The sequence below is a fragment of the Pantherophis guttatus genome, chromosome 1, assembly GCF_059756535.1.
Source record: "Pantherophis guttatus breed Tessera chromosome 1, ASM5975653v1, whole genome shotgun sequence".
Classification (NCBI taxonomy): domain Eukaryota; kingdom Metazoa; phylum Chordata; class Lepidosauria; order Squamata; family Colubridae; genus Pantherophis; species Pantherophis guttatus.
The window spans coordinates 326022268-326037935 of record NC_142063.1 but is presented as its reverse complement, the minus strand read 5'-3'; the positions used below and the strand labels follow the sequence as shown (position 1 = coordinate 326037935).

The window sequence follows — 15668 nt, the reverse complement described above, 5'->3', positions numbered from 1 at the left end:
GAGTTTTAATATTCAATGGCTTTATAATTCTCCCCATTAAATCCTGCCAGTCTCCAAGCTTTCAAAATAAGAGTTGATCACCAGTGCATTCCCACATAGTAACCATGGAGAAGAAACAAAATGAGAACCCGATTCAGGTAGATGATCAGTGTTATCAACTGATTTTGACCATACCATGCAATGTACAGGAAACTTATTTCATATATACCTCGATGATAGGAATGTGACAGCCTCATGGATTATGCTGTTTTGCTGCAGTCTCCTACTGTCACAAACTTGCTTTTCAAGAAACAAGCATAGGCTACGACTGTTCCTATACAATCTAGGAAGTACTAAAGGAAACCCATCAAAACCATACCCAAATTTCCTTCCAGTGTTATTTCTCATGTATATTACAAGCCAGCATATAGATATTTTAAAAAAATTTATTTCTGACAAATAAACAGGAAGAGGCATCTCTTGAACATAGGCACCCATGATTTTATACAGAAAAAAAAAATAACAGCCACATGAACAGCTTTACACGTGGATAAATATATTAGCAAAATAAATAGATTTGAGCATGTCCCCATATTCAAACAATCTCTCTCTCTCTCTCTTAGACATAAATATTTGGTTTTGCATATGTATGTACATAAACATAATTTTTCCCTTTTGGTTTATAAAAGTACCCAAGTGCCTGAAAAGTAGATTCAAAAAAGTAATTACAAAGTATAAAAATAAATTCCTTATTCACATTTCAAAGGGTCTGAGGTTGCCAGGAGGAAGGAGCAGAACAACTGCAGCTCAAGAAATTTGAAGGAGAAGGTGCTGAAAGGAAAAGAACTACTCAATGTGTTCTCACTGACTCACTGTTTCCCTGTGGAGTAAGTTTTTTCATCCTTTCTATGGCTTGTGCTTTGACTCCAACTGAAACAGAACTACAGCCAAACTGGTGCCTAGTCTTCAGATGTTTTCTGACAGGTTTTGGAACATCTAAATGAGTGCTATTTTTGCTCCTGAAACATTTTCCAGTGCTTAAGTCTAAAAATACAGCAAGGTTAATTCCAGTTTTTCTAGTCTCTCTTATAGTTGCCACTAAATTGCTCCATTTGAGGTACTCCCAGCATACAAGAAATTGTGTATTGACCTGAAAAGACTAGTACTTTCCCCCAAATGTGTAACTTTGAAGTATGAGAGAGGGGTTGGGTCCATGTCTTAAAGTCAGTAAGGATGAGATAATAGCACAGGGTTTTTTTCTGTGTAATTTTCTTGGATTTAGGGGTGGTGATGATAGTGGGAGGGCTGAGGAAAAAGAATCACTGTGAATGTACAGTGCTCTTCCTGTTGTGCAGTGTGGTGGAAAACATCCCATTGAATCTCACTAATAAGGCAGTGGTAGCTCTATAGAACACACAACCTGTGACTTGGGGCACCCCTTTATGAAAAGATCTGGTCACTCTGTTCCTGTTCTGTACCCAAGAGGAACATAAATCTCTTCCAAAGCAACGTAAGTCATTATCCTATGATACAATGCTTTCTTACCTGTGATGCTTTTTAATATATTTTAGGACTGAACTCCCTATTTTGCATAAAATGTTGTTTTCTTGCATTTACAGCTTTCTAACACCTAAATGCCATGAACCTTCTTTTTCCATGAATATGTCTCCAAGTTCACATCCAATTTTTGGATGACTACTCATCAAAGGATGTACAAACCACCCATCAGCAATTTCTGTGAATTTTCAGGGACTTTTTTTTAACCTGTTATTAATTACTGATCTGTCTCATCAATATCACCTATAATAGTTCCTCAACCTAGTATTCTCCAGATGGCGTAGGACAGGGGTATTTAACTCATTTTCATTGAGGGCCGCATCAGGATTGTGTTTGACCTTGTGGAAGGGGGCAAGGGGGCGTGGCAAACTCAACATCACTCATGTCGGGGGCACCTGTGGTGGTTCGAGTGCTAACGCGGCCCTCCAGAGCTCCTTTTTTGCTGGCAGAGGCACTGCAGGCTGGTCCTTCGCTGTTTCCAGGGCAGCCCTGCAGGTCAGATCTAAGCCTTGAGTTTGACACCTCTGGCATAGGATTTTAATCACCAGGATTCCCAGACACACTATCATGCTATCAACCCCAGGTAGCTCAGCAATTCTGATTTAAATCTTGGAAAGCACTATAGATCAGGGACCTTAGCCAGCTCACCCTGGAAATGCTATGATTTGAATTTGCTATTTTTTGCATGCCAAACATGCTCTCCCTCTTCTCCCTCTTTCTACCTCCAGTTCATTAATATCACAGCTGCATATAGCCCGATCAACACTTTCCTTACGTTATTTTATCAAATATGAAATGAGTATATATTTTGCATTTCCATTAATCCTAAAAAAAATTAAAGATACATCTCTGGCCAAATTGGTCCTCTTTCATTAGTTGCAATGCATTATGAGGAAAGTGACAGTAATAAGTACGCACCTCTTGGTTTCCTTGCTCACCTCACAAAAAGCCTGTAATCTGTTTAACCTTTGGCAGGTTCTTTAGAAAGGAATAATTTTAATCATAAATCATTTTCATTCTATGTCCCATTCAAAATCTTACCCAATAGGTGAATGTCTTTGCAATGCTTCAGGAGTTAATAGTCTTGTATATTCAGTGAGATTCTGAGTATATCTAAAGTAAAGATTTATATCACTCTTTATGCCAAGTCAATTGATACAGTTTCTCCCCAGAGAATCCAGGACTATTAGCTTGGTAAGCAAGCTGATTATTCTCAGTCAGATTTAAATCAGTGTCTGGATGTACCTAAAATGCCAGAGTATTTTAAATCAGAAAAATGTCCTTAGCCAGATCTCTAATTTCCCATATTCACAATAGAACCATATTAGTATCCCAAAGCTTGATGTTTGACAACAGGTTGCATTTACCAATTAGTAACTTATCACAGCATTGCTATTCAATTATGCCTCAGGATGAGGTGTTTTAGGCGTACCAGTTACTAAACCGCTTGCCTGTATTCACTCAGAGCAGAGAGGAAAAAAAAGATACCTGAAAATATTAACTCTAATTCCACAAACTTCAGCTCTTTGTCTTCCACATGTAAAGTGCAGCATGACTGTCTTCAGATCGGAATTGTTACCTATTCACAATTGGATACTGAGGAGGAGGAGGAAGAAGAAGAAGAGAAAATAATATTGTGGGATATGTTGTGAAGTAACAGAGTGTTGGATGTAAGGATGAAAAAGAAGGGTTTAAATCTTTGATCAGGGCTACTCAGAAAAACTGAAATGGCAAAGACACTCAGAAATGTCTGGGCATCTCTTTTGAGGCTGGAGTGGTGGTGGTAGTTTATTTTTTGACAATTTTAAGAAGCTAGGCACGAAGATTCTTGGTCCAAATCCAGCCTCTGAAAACACTCTCCCCTCCATATCAGTACCAATCTAGGGCTGAAAGATGTGTAGAGAACTTTATACAGAGTTTTGTACTGTAGTTAACAGATGTTAGCTTATGGCTGTGATGGCGAACCTGTGGCACGAGTGTCAAAGGTGGCACACAGAGCCTTCTCTGTGGGCATGTGTGCTGTTGCCAGCTGGTCTTCTGCTTTCCGGCATGGCAGCTGGTCTTCATGCGCGCTGGAGCGCCAGAAACCCAAAGACCAGCTGGCCAGTGCGCATGCGTGCACCAGCCAGCTGGTCTTCAGGTTTCCAGTGCTCCGGCGCATGCACACACGCATTCCAGTTTGGGCACTCAGTGCCAAAAAGGTTTGCCATCACTGACTTATGGCATCCTGCAATATTCCTATCTGCCATGTTTCAACTGAGTTTTCTAAATGGTCAGAAATAAAATAACCATCAATTAGTGCTATTAGGTCTTTTTTCTCCTCAAAGATCAGGCATTTCAGTTAGTACAGCCAGTAGCTGTAATTCACATGCAGCAGATTTGAAATTCTCCCATGTTATTATCTGATGTAGCTGACAGTATTTGGAAGGGAAGGAGATATGCACCTTCTAGACTTCTTGACAAATTGAACAGGAACAACATTCCTACGAGACAGAACCAGAGTGACCTCCAATACTCCCTTTGCTGAGGATGGGGAAGAGAGTTTGGCTCTTGCAAACTACATTCGTCTTGAACCAAGACTCATAGGCACATCAGAAGGAAAAAAAAAATAGCAGGAAAAGAAATGGAATGATTCCTCTGTCTAATTTCAACCTGCATATATCATAGATGCTCTTGGAATGGGGTGAAAGTGTAGGGTTGTTCCTGCATTCTATTTTGCAGTTGAAAAGCAAATGTAAATGAACTTTATGGTGGCTCTTTTCCCCCCTAAAAATTTTAAATGATTTCACTCCACTCTCCTTAAGGAACAATATGAACAGTAAGGATCCTCCATTGCAACAAATGAAAACATCTTCAAGATGGCAGCTTCCCAAAACAATGCAAGTGACATTGGCAGCTTATAGTTCTGACAGTCAGGTGACCACTTGTGGGTTGAATTGTCTGGACAGAAAATGTAGCAAGATTTTAAGTACTGCAACGCCAACGAAAGAGGCATGAAGAGTTTGTAAGAAAGCCCATTCTCACTGAGTTTCTGGTCTCTTCTCTTAGGCTGTCTGATAGAGTAAAGTTCACCTCACATCAAACTGAATGTTCATACACATTGGGGATATCTTCTGAAGATCCTGTAATTGAGAAAAAAACCAAGCAACTAGATTGAGAAAATTGATCTTTTTTATGTTGATCAACTGCAACCTAAACTGATACTGAGACTTAAATAAAACCTTTAAGTAAGATTACATCTTCATTAGATTTGGTCTTACAAAGAAGTTGCAAAACAGAGAAAATGGACACTGAAGACATGGCATTACAGTCATGTCAAGACTGTTCTCATTTCATAGATAGAAAATTAAACAAAGAGAATGCATTTAAGACATATTTCAATCCATTCTCAGGCACAATTCAAAGTCATAAACGTTTTGAAACCTGGGAATATTAAGGTTATTCTTTTTCTTTTCAATTGTAAAGCTGTCACCATTATCAGAGGTTAAATTTGATTCTGAATAGCCATTAAGTTTGTTTGTCACAGTTTCCAAGCTTTAGGGCCATTTCTAGTAATTCAGTTTGAAATCTATCCACCCATTTTTGAAAGAGCAGTAAATTATACCCAGTATTTAAACTGTTTTGACAAATTCCTTGTTTCTGAATATCTCTAATTACCATGAAACCACCCACAAATTATAGCACTTTTGTCATTGTTTTTGACAGACACGTAGACCTACCAAATGTTGATATTTAAATTTATATTGCGTACTGGATATATGTTTTCTTCTTTGTTGTATATTTATAATAAACAGGTGGTCCTCCACTTATGATCAGAATTGTGCCCAGAATCTCGGTCATTGAGTGAGGCAGTCATTAAGCAGGGGTCCTTGGTGCTCTCTGAGCTTGCTTGTTTTCTTGCAAACATTTTATTACCCTAACTAAGTAACATCATCAGTGCTAGTAAATAGTTAGGGTAATGAAACGTTGCAAGAAAACAAGCCGGCTCAGAGAGCACCAAGGACCCCTTATTTCAACCCTGAGCTATAAATGTTCTCCTTTATTGGAGTCATAAAGCAAGATGCCATGTGATCATTTTGTTTAGTGACTGCAATCCCAGCTCTCCCAGTTGCAGTATTTAAGTGACTGTGGGAACTGTTAATCAGAGCCCGATGGACTAATTTCTCAGCACACTGAAGGAATGGCCTCAAATCTGGCAAAAAGAAAACCCTAGCCAATATTATTGCTCTGGAAGGCTCAAAATGCTGGTGTTCACTAACATTTTTCCCTCCAGAGGGGCAAAAACAATAGTATTCACTAAAGCGCTAGGAAACAATATTCTGAAAGGCTCAGAATCCTGGCGTTCGCTAGCATTTTTCCCTCTGGAGTGATGGAGACTATGGTGTTTGCTAAAACACTATCAAACGGCAGTGTTCTGAGCTTTTCAGAATACTGGCATTCAATAGTGTTTTCACCAGCTTTCCAGTGCACAGAGAGGAGGGGAATTCCTTTGGCATGCTGGCAGCGGTGAAATGCACTTACCTTCGCTACCGGTTCGGGAGTGCATGCACAGAGGGTCAAAAACGGGACATAATCACATCCCGGCAGGTGGGCAGAGCATCCTGACGATGATGCTACCGGTTCACGCGAGCCAGATACATCCGGCTGGATTTCACTGCTGCATGCTGGGGGAACAGAGCTCAAATCCCCTCCACTTGCAATGTTTCCTCCCGGCTTCCCCATTGATGTTCTGAGGAAACCGGCGGAGGAGATTGCAAATAGCAATCACACATGATTCCAGGGAACTTGGCATCAGCTCATGAATGCCAACGGGTTGCCAAATGCCCCAAATGCAGTCATGTGACTGGGAGGAGGGGCATTGCAATGTTTTACAATAGTTGGAAGTTCTGAGGGCCTTGTGATTGTGAATAGTAATTAGACCACTTGTAAGTCAAGCACTACCTCTATTGCAAGCTACTTTATACAAAAAGATAAACATACAAAGATAAATTTTATACAAATAGTAAATTCACAGCAGGAGCAAAATTTCAGATGGAATAGCATAATCTGAGTTGGGAGCTACTTTATAAATCATTTAGTCCAATACCCAACCAATGTAAATAAATCTCCTATATCCATATCACTGGAGTATGCTTCCTTTATCAAAAAATGCTCTAATAATAAGCTTTCCATTTTGCAATACTTGAAAGTATTGTCATTGGAGAGGAAGTTTAAGTGCTGATTCCTAGAGAGAAGGTGCAGAACGAGTAAAACATGTCATGCTTGAGTTCCCACAAACTGAAGGTGTTGGCATCTTTGATCAAAAGCTCCCATCCCATTCATATTATATTGAATACAATCCTCTAAAGCCAGGATTGTACTAAAGCTTACTAACAAACTAACTTCTATTCCCAGAATTCTATGGGGGAAGCCTGACATACATTTTAGAGCAGTCGTAACAAGGTGTTCAAAAGTACTGCGTCTACATACTGCAGATGGAAAATAGAGGTGAAATGATCCTGGAAAATAAAGATATATAAGACTCTAAAGGTTCAAACTTACCCTGAAGGTTTTGCAGAACTCTATTATTGAGGTAAGAGCTTGTGTTGCTTCTTGTTGCATCCATGTCTGAACATTCTTCTGGAAATGTGTGTTTACAATCTAATTGTCCCAGCATATCCCTCTTTTCCTGGGTCTCCATGGTAAAACATGGAGTTAGGCATTTTGATACCTCCGGCAATGCTGCAAAATTATGTGCAGGAGGACCACCTACTAAAAGAGGTTGAATTTCTGAGGAACCCTGGTTTCTAGAAGAACCACCGGGATTACTAGCAATTCTGCATTCCAGGGTTGTGCTGGAGTCCTCTGGTGACGTCTCAAGAGGACACTTCCATCTCCTACCTGGATGGATTTGTGCATGGTGTTTCTGAGTACCCCACAGTCCAATAGTTCCAGCTTGGCTACTGGCTGTCATGCTAATGTCAGACCCATCTGCCAAATACAGTTCAGTGTGTCCTTGCCTAGAAAGATCTAGCATTTGCATTTTCTCTGTCCTTTTTGGTACCACTTTTGTCCTGGAATATTTCATCTTGCGTGGGTTAGACTCTTGGTTTGGTCTGCCACTTGGACAGCTGGAAGGTTTCTGCCCATAATGGTGATGCCTGTGGTGATGGTGATGATAGTGGACATGATTACTGGCTAGTTGTGCTCTACTTGTTACCCTTGAATCTACCGACTGCAGCTGTGAATCCTTCCCAGATGAAGAAGAATCTTGTTTGTTTTCGGTGGTCAGTTTCTCTGAGCCACAGAAGGTGAACGGATCATAATCACTGCTCAGGGAGCTATGAAAAGTAGAGCAACTGCCATGGATAGCTTGAAGACTGACGTCAGTGCAATTCAACATGGAGTCACTGGAGCTGCCATGGCAAGGACCTGAACTGGAATCACTACCAGGGCCATCAGGAAGGTATCCACTGGGTTCTGTAAGATAACTCTCCCCAGAACCACTACTGTGGTGGTGGTGATGCCTCCCGTGGCGAATTCCTCGATGTAAAGGAACAGCATGATTTATCTGAGCTGCAAGGGGAGCCCTGAGACCTTGGCAAGAGGGCTGGTGTTGAAGCAGACACAGCCTATGAGAGGGCAGGGCTGGCTCACACACTGGGGACTCCAGGTGATGCTGAGAACGTAACAAGCTTCTGCTGAGAGGCGCTTGGTGGCCACACCAAGGCTCAAAGCCAATTGGCCTATAGGGCAAGTAATGCATAGTTCCAAAATCCAACTGGGAGAGTTCAGGAGAGTGGAAGAAAGGGTGGCCACGGGAGCCCACTGAAGAGCAGTTCCTGGAGGGCATTTGAGGGACAGTTCGTGAGAAGTGGTATAAGGCACGCCCGGGTCGTTGCCGGAATAAATGAGGCCTCTGTCTAGATCCAGAATTGTGTCGGTCCTCACGAGATTGCCTGGGTAAAGTAGGGGGAATCCGATCTGGAAAAGAAAATGAATTTTGAGCAGAGACTTAAGCCTTTGTGAATCCTAATCATGCAGTATGGTAATTTTTTTTTTTTTAATCTTCTCTAGGACTAGCAGCCATCTTTTTATCTAAATGAGCTTGCAATGTCTCATTTGGAAGTAAAATGCTGGCTCTCACTGTGTTCAGGTAATGATCAACATCTTCAACTTGGGCAGCCAGATTCTCTTCAGCCAACCTGTTTCTTGATGAACTAACTATTGCAGCAGTTTGACCTCAACATGTGTGGAGCCTCCAGTATGAACTCAGCACTATAGCAGTACAAACAAATGAAAGTTTATACTGAGTCAGACCATTAGGTCATTAATCTTAATATGGTTCTGCACTGATATGCGGTGCCTCTCACAATTTCAGCCACGGGTCTCTCCGAGCCCTACCAGGAAATGCCACAACACTGTTAATCTGCAGCAGTGCCTGAATAAATACTTGATAAAGCGGTAGCAGACAAATCAGCAAAGAACAAAACTGCTTCATCAAATTGGGAGCAGTTAATTTTACTAGTTTCTCAGCTACCTTTGTGGAAGCTGGATGGCTGTTTCCCTTTTTTTATTTAGTTTTAGTTTTTAGAAAAGATTCTTAAAAAATCTGGAGCAGCCCAATCTAGGTTTATCCTGACCCTTTTCTGTATTTCTATGCATTCATGAGGGATTCAGAACCCAAACAAATAATCAAGATGGTGTAACAAGAGAAAGATGCTGATTTTGTATCTAGTGACTGGAATCTTATGTTAAACTGACTTCCCATTTGTAATGGAAAGATGCTAAATTTGGAGTCTCAGTCTTCCACCATCTTTTGACTGCTTTAATGCTTAACTGGCAAGTGGAAAACTCTTTTGGCCTTTTTTCAGTTGGTTATGGGTTTGAAATCAAGGCAAAGACAGGAAGAATTACACCGTCATCTGAATGGTCAAAGGTCTAGGGCCAGTGGTGGGATTCAGCCAGTTCGCACCTATTCGGGAGAACCAGTTGTTAACTTTCTAAGCAGTTCGGAGAACCAGCTGTTGGAAGAAATCTTATTTTGTTTTTTCCCACTTTACAGGGCTAATCCTGTAAGGAAGGCAGGAAGGAAACATTCTGGTGTTATTTCTAGCCTAATCTTTATTGCCCTGCTTACAGAAACTGCCTCTCTGGTTAACTCTTATTACATTGTAACAACTAAGGTAAAGCGCCCATTGATGTGAGTGACATTGAGTTGACCATGCCTACATGGTCACATGACCACCGAGCCACGCCTACCCAGCTGGTCATTTGGGCAGAGAACAGGTTCTTAAATTATTTGAATCCCACTACTGTCTAAGGCCCAAGTACAGCTAAAAGCCAGAATTATTTCTGAGCCACAAGAGAGAGCTAGTAAGAAAGTAATAGGAAGCTACATGGAGTTGCTTATCTATTTAAAAGCCCTTTCTCAGGATTTACCACTTTCAGAAAGACTGAGTTTGTGCAGGTAAAAATTGCAGAGGGTAAGGTGAAACAAGGTTTTGAGGATAAGACAGAGAATTCTTTACATCTGAAAATTAAAATTAAAAGCCTACATGTTGATTTAATATGTAAAAAACGAAGTAGGCAGTTTGAGTAATCTGATAAATATACCACGGCCATTAACAGCATTGAAATAAATATTCTAGATAACATGACCCATTTTACAGGGTCTGTTTTATAGAAATAACTTGCAGTTTTTGAATATAATACTCAAGAAGATCAGTCATAGTAGTTTTATAGAGAAGTTTCCATATAGAGATTAAAACTTCTATAATTTAACAGGGTTTACACCATACCTCATACAGAAGCTATGTGAAAATACTTTGGCTTCAAATAATCTGAATGCTTCTGGGAAATACCATCTTCCTCTCCCATACAAGAAGACTGTCACTGGGCAGTCAAAACGGATAGAACAATGTGGGTATTGCAAAATGTGGGTGTTTCATTTTCCTGATGACTGGATTACAAAGCTCAGGAATTTAAAGTAATTCACCTATTCAGTATTATGTTAGTCCAGAATCCAGGGCAACTTTGGGGAGGTGGGGGGCAGCTTATAGTCTATGATATGAGGTCATATCCTGCCTTTACCTTGGCAAACAGGATTTTTGGAATGGTATACAAAGGTACTAATATTTTTGGAACTGCCTCCACAAACTCTTCAGGGACATAGACCATTTAATACAGCTTGTTTGGCAGCAGAAAAAAAAAAAGACGTCTCATGGAATTTACTAAGGATGCCCTTTCAGTCTTTTAGCTAAGACATTAACTAAGTATAGAATGCCCATTTTTTTTTTTTAAAAAAAAAGTTTTCTTGCTTTCTTGAATGTCAAGCAGTGGAACAATACATTCTACAATTTGAGGGCAGCCATAGAGAAGACCTGCTTTTATTTTCTCTTTTTCATATTTGAATTCATTTTCTTATTTTTCTTTCAAATGTGTATATTTTTATTCTATTCAAAATTTCTAATAAAACTTAAAAAAACGACCTGCTTTCTAGTATATGGCTTTCTCCGATCTTGCAGAGACTGCATCTTAAACAGAACTTTCTTCCGAAGTCCTAATAGTATACATATTTTGCATAATACAGTCCCCAAGATAACCCCCTGCCAAGCCACGCAGGGTTTCTAAGTCATGTCCAACACTTTGAATTGGATCCAAACCTGACTATCAAATACAGAAATCACATTTGGTATTTCTCCCAATAGCAGCCTGACTACTGTATTCTGCACCAACTGTTGCCTCCAAATTGCCTGCAATGGCAGCCCCATTTAGTTCCTGTTATACTTTCTAGTCCAAGAAATTAGATGAGATTCATTCAACCGAATTCAGCTGAGTTAATGGCTACAGATCAGTGGTGAAATGTAAAATCTGTTATTGCCGGTTCTGTGGGTATGGCTTGGGGAGGTGGGGGTGTTAATGTGACTGAGTGGGCGTGGCCAACTTTAAAAAAAAACCCCGTTTAAAACCATTTTTTCTACAACCTCTTTGGTCTAAGAGGTTGTTAAAAAATGCTTTTAAAAGCCTCTGACGATCCCAGCTGAGTTGCCTGATCGGCAGAAGCTTTTTTTTCGTTTAAAAACATTTTTTCTACAACCTCTTCGGCCGAAGAGGTTGTTTAAAAAAATGCTTTTAAAAGCTTCCCAGCTGAGCTGCGTGATCATCAGAGGCTTTTTTTTTTTACTTTTAAAAGCATCTTTTTGGCCGAAGAGGTTATAGAAAAAATGCTTTTAAAAATAAAAGCCTCTGATGATTGCGCGGCTCAGCTGGGCATGGGGGGGGGGCAGGGATTTTTGCTACCAGTTCTCCGAACCACCCGCCGCCATCGCTACCTGATTGTGCGATCCGGTCTGAACCGGGAGCATTTCACCCCTGCTACAGATCTCGTTAAAAAATTCAGAATCTTTATGCTCTTAGGTAGAATACCTCTGAATTCTGATGCCTGAGTCTCGAGAACAACTGTGGAAGAATTGTGCCCTTCATCCATTTGGGGCTTTCCCAAAGGCCTTTGATTGCCAATGGTATACACGGTGCAGTCTTAGGACTGATCCAGCATGGCTGATTTTAACTACTACTCTCAGAGATGTTTCTGCTCGCTCTTACCAACAATGTTGAACATGCATAATGGACATGTTTGGTGCTGCTGGAGCCAAGGGTCCACACACTGCCGATGGAACTCATGGGAACAAGTGATTATCCGTAGTTCCTGTAAAGTAGGAAAAGGCAATGGGATGGGAAGGCAGAATCTAGATTCAAAGAAAGGAACAGTCTTCATTTGGGTGGGTCAGTCTCCTGTTTCTTGTGGCATATCTCACTGGAAAGGTCTGGTGGGAATGTGGTTAAATCTCCGAACTTCAAACAAGTAATGAGGTTTAGGAATCAAAGTCTTGTGAAAACATGTCCCAAACCTCACTACTCATTTGAGGTTTTGTGTGTTTTTAATCTAGTCTATGGGTAAAAAAAATTACAAAATGATGATTTATAAACACTAAAATAAGATAGTTGAATGATTGGGAAAAATTAAAATAGGCATTAATTCATAATTACAAAGATTTTTTTTTCAGACATTGCTCCTTCTCCTGTTCACAGATGGGGCCAGACTGATCTCAGTGGGGAGGAAAGGGTGGTCAGGATGATCCAACCAGCCTTCTAGCACACATATGTCTTTTCTACATGCATTATATCATCATACTACCCAAAGGGGACAGAACTTGCAGTGCAATGCTGTTTTCATCATGTGCAAAATGCACTAAAATGCATTTTAGATTTATTTTTCAAATTTATATAGCCATCCATATAAGAAAACATGACTCTGGGTGGAGTACAACAAATCTGAAATAAATAATAATTAGATCCAATAATATATGCAAGAGCACTCCACAGTGCACACTAAGGGACTCTAGAATAGGAGTGTCAAACTCAAGGCCCGGGGACCAGATCCAGCCCGCGAGGCACTTAGATCTGGCCCTTGGAGCTGCCCTGGAAACAGAGAAGGACCCATAGTGCCTCTGCCAGCAAAAGGGGGGACATTGCAGCTGAAAACGGAACATGCGAGGGACACAGGCGGCCCTCCCGAGCTCTGTTTTTGCTGGCAGACGGCGGCAGGAGGCCGTCGCAGCTGGAAATGTAGCTCGGGAGCCTGTTTTCGCTGGCAGAGATATCGGGCCACCACAGGTGTCCTCAACATGAGTGATGTCAAACTGGCCATGCCCACCTTGACCATGCCCACCCCGGGCCCCCACAACCCTTTTGCGGCCCTCAATGAAATCGAGTTTGACACCCCTACTCTAGAATATAGAATGCACATGTAAAAAGCCATGTTTTTTATCATTTCATCCACAGATTGGCTAGACTTGGTTTTCACCTTGCTCTCAAAACAGGAGGCTTTGGCGTTCTTCTTCTCCCTCACCATAGGGGACTCTGAAAGGCCTTGCTTATTTGATCTACATAGAGAACTCCCAAACCCAGAAATGTCGGCTTACCTGCCCCTCACAAAATTCTTCCAAGCAGATTGCACATATGGGAGGAGAACTGCAGGTGCTAACAGAGTCCCCCGTTGGGGCATGCCGATGAGGGATTTGATACCTCCGTATGGCCAGCCGGTTGATGGCTTGCATGGTCGCTTCCTGCACATTCGTCTGAGGAAGGATGAGAAAATAGAGGGAGGGAATCTTCCAAGGCCTCACCTCCTGCCCAGCTGATATGGGCCACAACAGTCAGCATTTCCTTGCAGTTTAAATAGATGACCAAGTTAAAGGGGTTTGTGGCAACCTAATTCAACCAAACCTCTCTTGCTTAATACAGGAAATTTTTTTAGGGAGCCGTATCTTCCTACAGTGTGCTGCTAAACCATTGCTATGGCAATGGCAATGGCAACTCACCTATGAGAATTTCAGGAGAATCCTGACAACTTTTGTAGCAGCACAATGTATGGCAGATATGGTTGGGAGGATGCAGACAAAAAACCTCGACTCTTTAGTCTTTGATCTTCTGCCGGGAAGCTAGGCTGAGTCAGACCAGGAAGAGAATTTAGTTTTCCTTATACAGTAAATGACTATTAAAAGAGTTGTTGGGAGCTGGATGGTATATAAATTTATAAATAAATAGCTAAACTCACTAGGCAGCTACTTTTTCAAAATCCCCATAAAATCCTTCTGTAAAACCTCTTTATTATATCAGATCAAAATGTAATTCTGTCCATCTGTACCAAAAGCCTGATATAAAGCAACCTGCTGCTCAGAGTCTCCAGAAATGGAATGATACAAATTTAAGTACAATATTAAATAAGGTACAGATAGTCCTCAACAGTTCACTTAGTGACTGTTCAAAGTTACAACGGTACTGAAAAAAGCGACTTATGACCATTTTTCACAGTGATGACCGTTTCAGCATCCCCACGTGATTTACATTTGGATGTCTGACAACTGACTCACATTTTTGATGGTTGCAGTTGACCCAGTGTCAGGGGATCCCATTTTATCACCTTCTGACAAGCAAAGTCAATGGGCAAACCAGATTCACTTAACAGCTGTGTAACTAATTTAAGCACTGCAGGACAGAGGTGGGTTTCAGCAGGTTCTGACCAGTTCTGGAGAACCGGTAGCGGAAATTTTGAGTAGTTTGGAGAACTGGTAGTAAAAATTCTGACTGGCCCCGCTCCCATCTATTCTCTGCCTCCCGAGTCCCAGCTGATCAGGAGGAAATGGGGATTTTGCAGTATCCTTCCCCTGGATTGGGGAGGGAATGGAGATTTTACAGTATCCTTCCCCTGCCACACCCACCAAGCCACACCCACAGAACTGGTAGTAAAAATTTTTGAAACCCACCACTGCTGCAGGAGTTCGCTTAATGAATGTGGCAAGAAAACCCGTAAAATGGGGCAAAACTCACTTTAAAAATTTCTCATTTAGCACCATAAATTTGGGGCTCAATTGTGGTCATAGGTTGAGGACTAGCTGTACTATTATAGGTTTGGAGTGATATATTACCCAGTTCTTGTGCTTTGTGAGTTTTTCCTGCCACTGTAAAAATATGTGTCTGACATCCAAAGCCTATAGTTCAAATTCCATGGGGACTTAGGTTGCATACAAAGACTCTCATGATTTTCATGGATCACCAGGAAATATTAAGTAAAATATTAATAATGTTATCAGAGAGAGGAACATTTTCTGGAAGGGTTGAGAACACTCGATACCAGATGGAGTACTACTAAACAATTCTTACCTGATTTCTGCTTGGCTGACAACGAGTGCGAACGAAGAAGATTACAACAATGACCAGTACGGTACTCACAACGGTGAGGAGTATCCAAACATCGTAATCTGGCTGTTGGGAAGACCCAAGAGATTAGAGCTCTGCCATTCATTCCAATGGGCAACCTCACATGATACGCCAAAACAAATCACAATAGTGTGGTGATTAAGCATCAATTCAAATCTCTATATACCCATAGCATTCATTCACTGGTTTACATTACATCATCCTATAATTTAGTCAATAGTTTGATTAAACCATATAATTTATCTGAGCAGGAAATCAAACAATATCATGGTAACATGCAGGAGAAAAGTAAGATACATAAATATTGCTAATGCAAAAAGAAGTAAAGGAGAAAAGGTTAGATTAAGCTGGAATAACTAGAAATTCCACAT

The 15668-nt window shown here is 40.9% G+C and overlaps 1 protein-coding gene across 1 annotated transcript in view; it reads right to left on the bottom strand.

Annotated features, from left to right (window-relative positions):
• Positions 1–407: 407 nt before the first annotated feature.
• Positions 408–15668, bottom strand: part of RNF43 (ring finger protein 43) — a 50560-nt gene continuing 35299 nt past the window's right edge. The window contains exons 5-9 of the mRNA XM_034421001.3: positions 15241–15342; positions 13500–13655; positions 12121–12223; positions 7078–8499; positions 408–4658 (exon numbers count right to left, since the gene is read on the bottom strand). Of these exons, the coding sequence (XP_034276892.1) occupies positions 4615–4658; positions 7078–8499; positions 12121–12223; positions 13500–13655; positions 15241–15342 (1827 nt within the window). The 3' untranslated portion in view covers positions 408–4614. The remainder of the gene's footprint in view (positions 4659–7077; positions 8500–12120; positions 12224–13499; positions 13656–15240; positions 15343–15668) is intronic.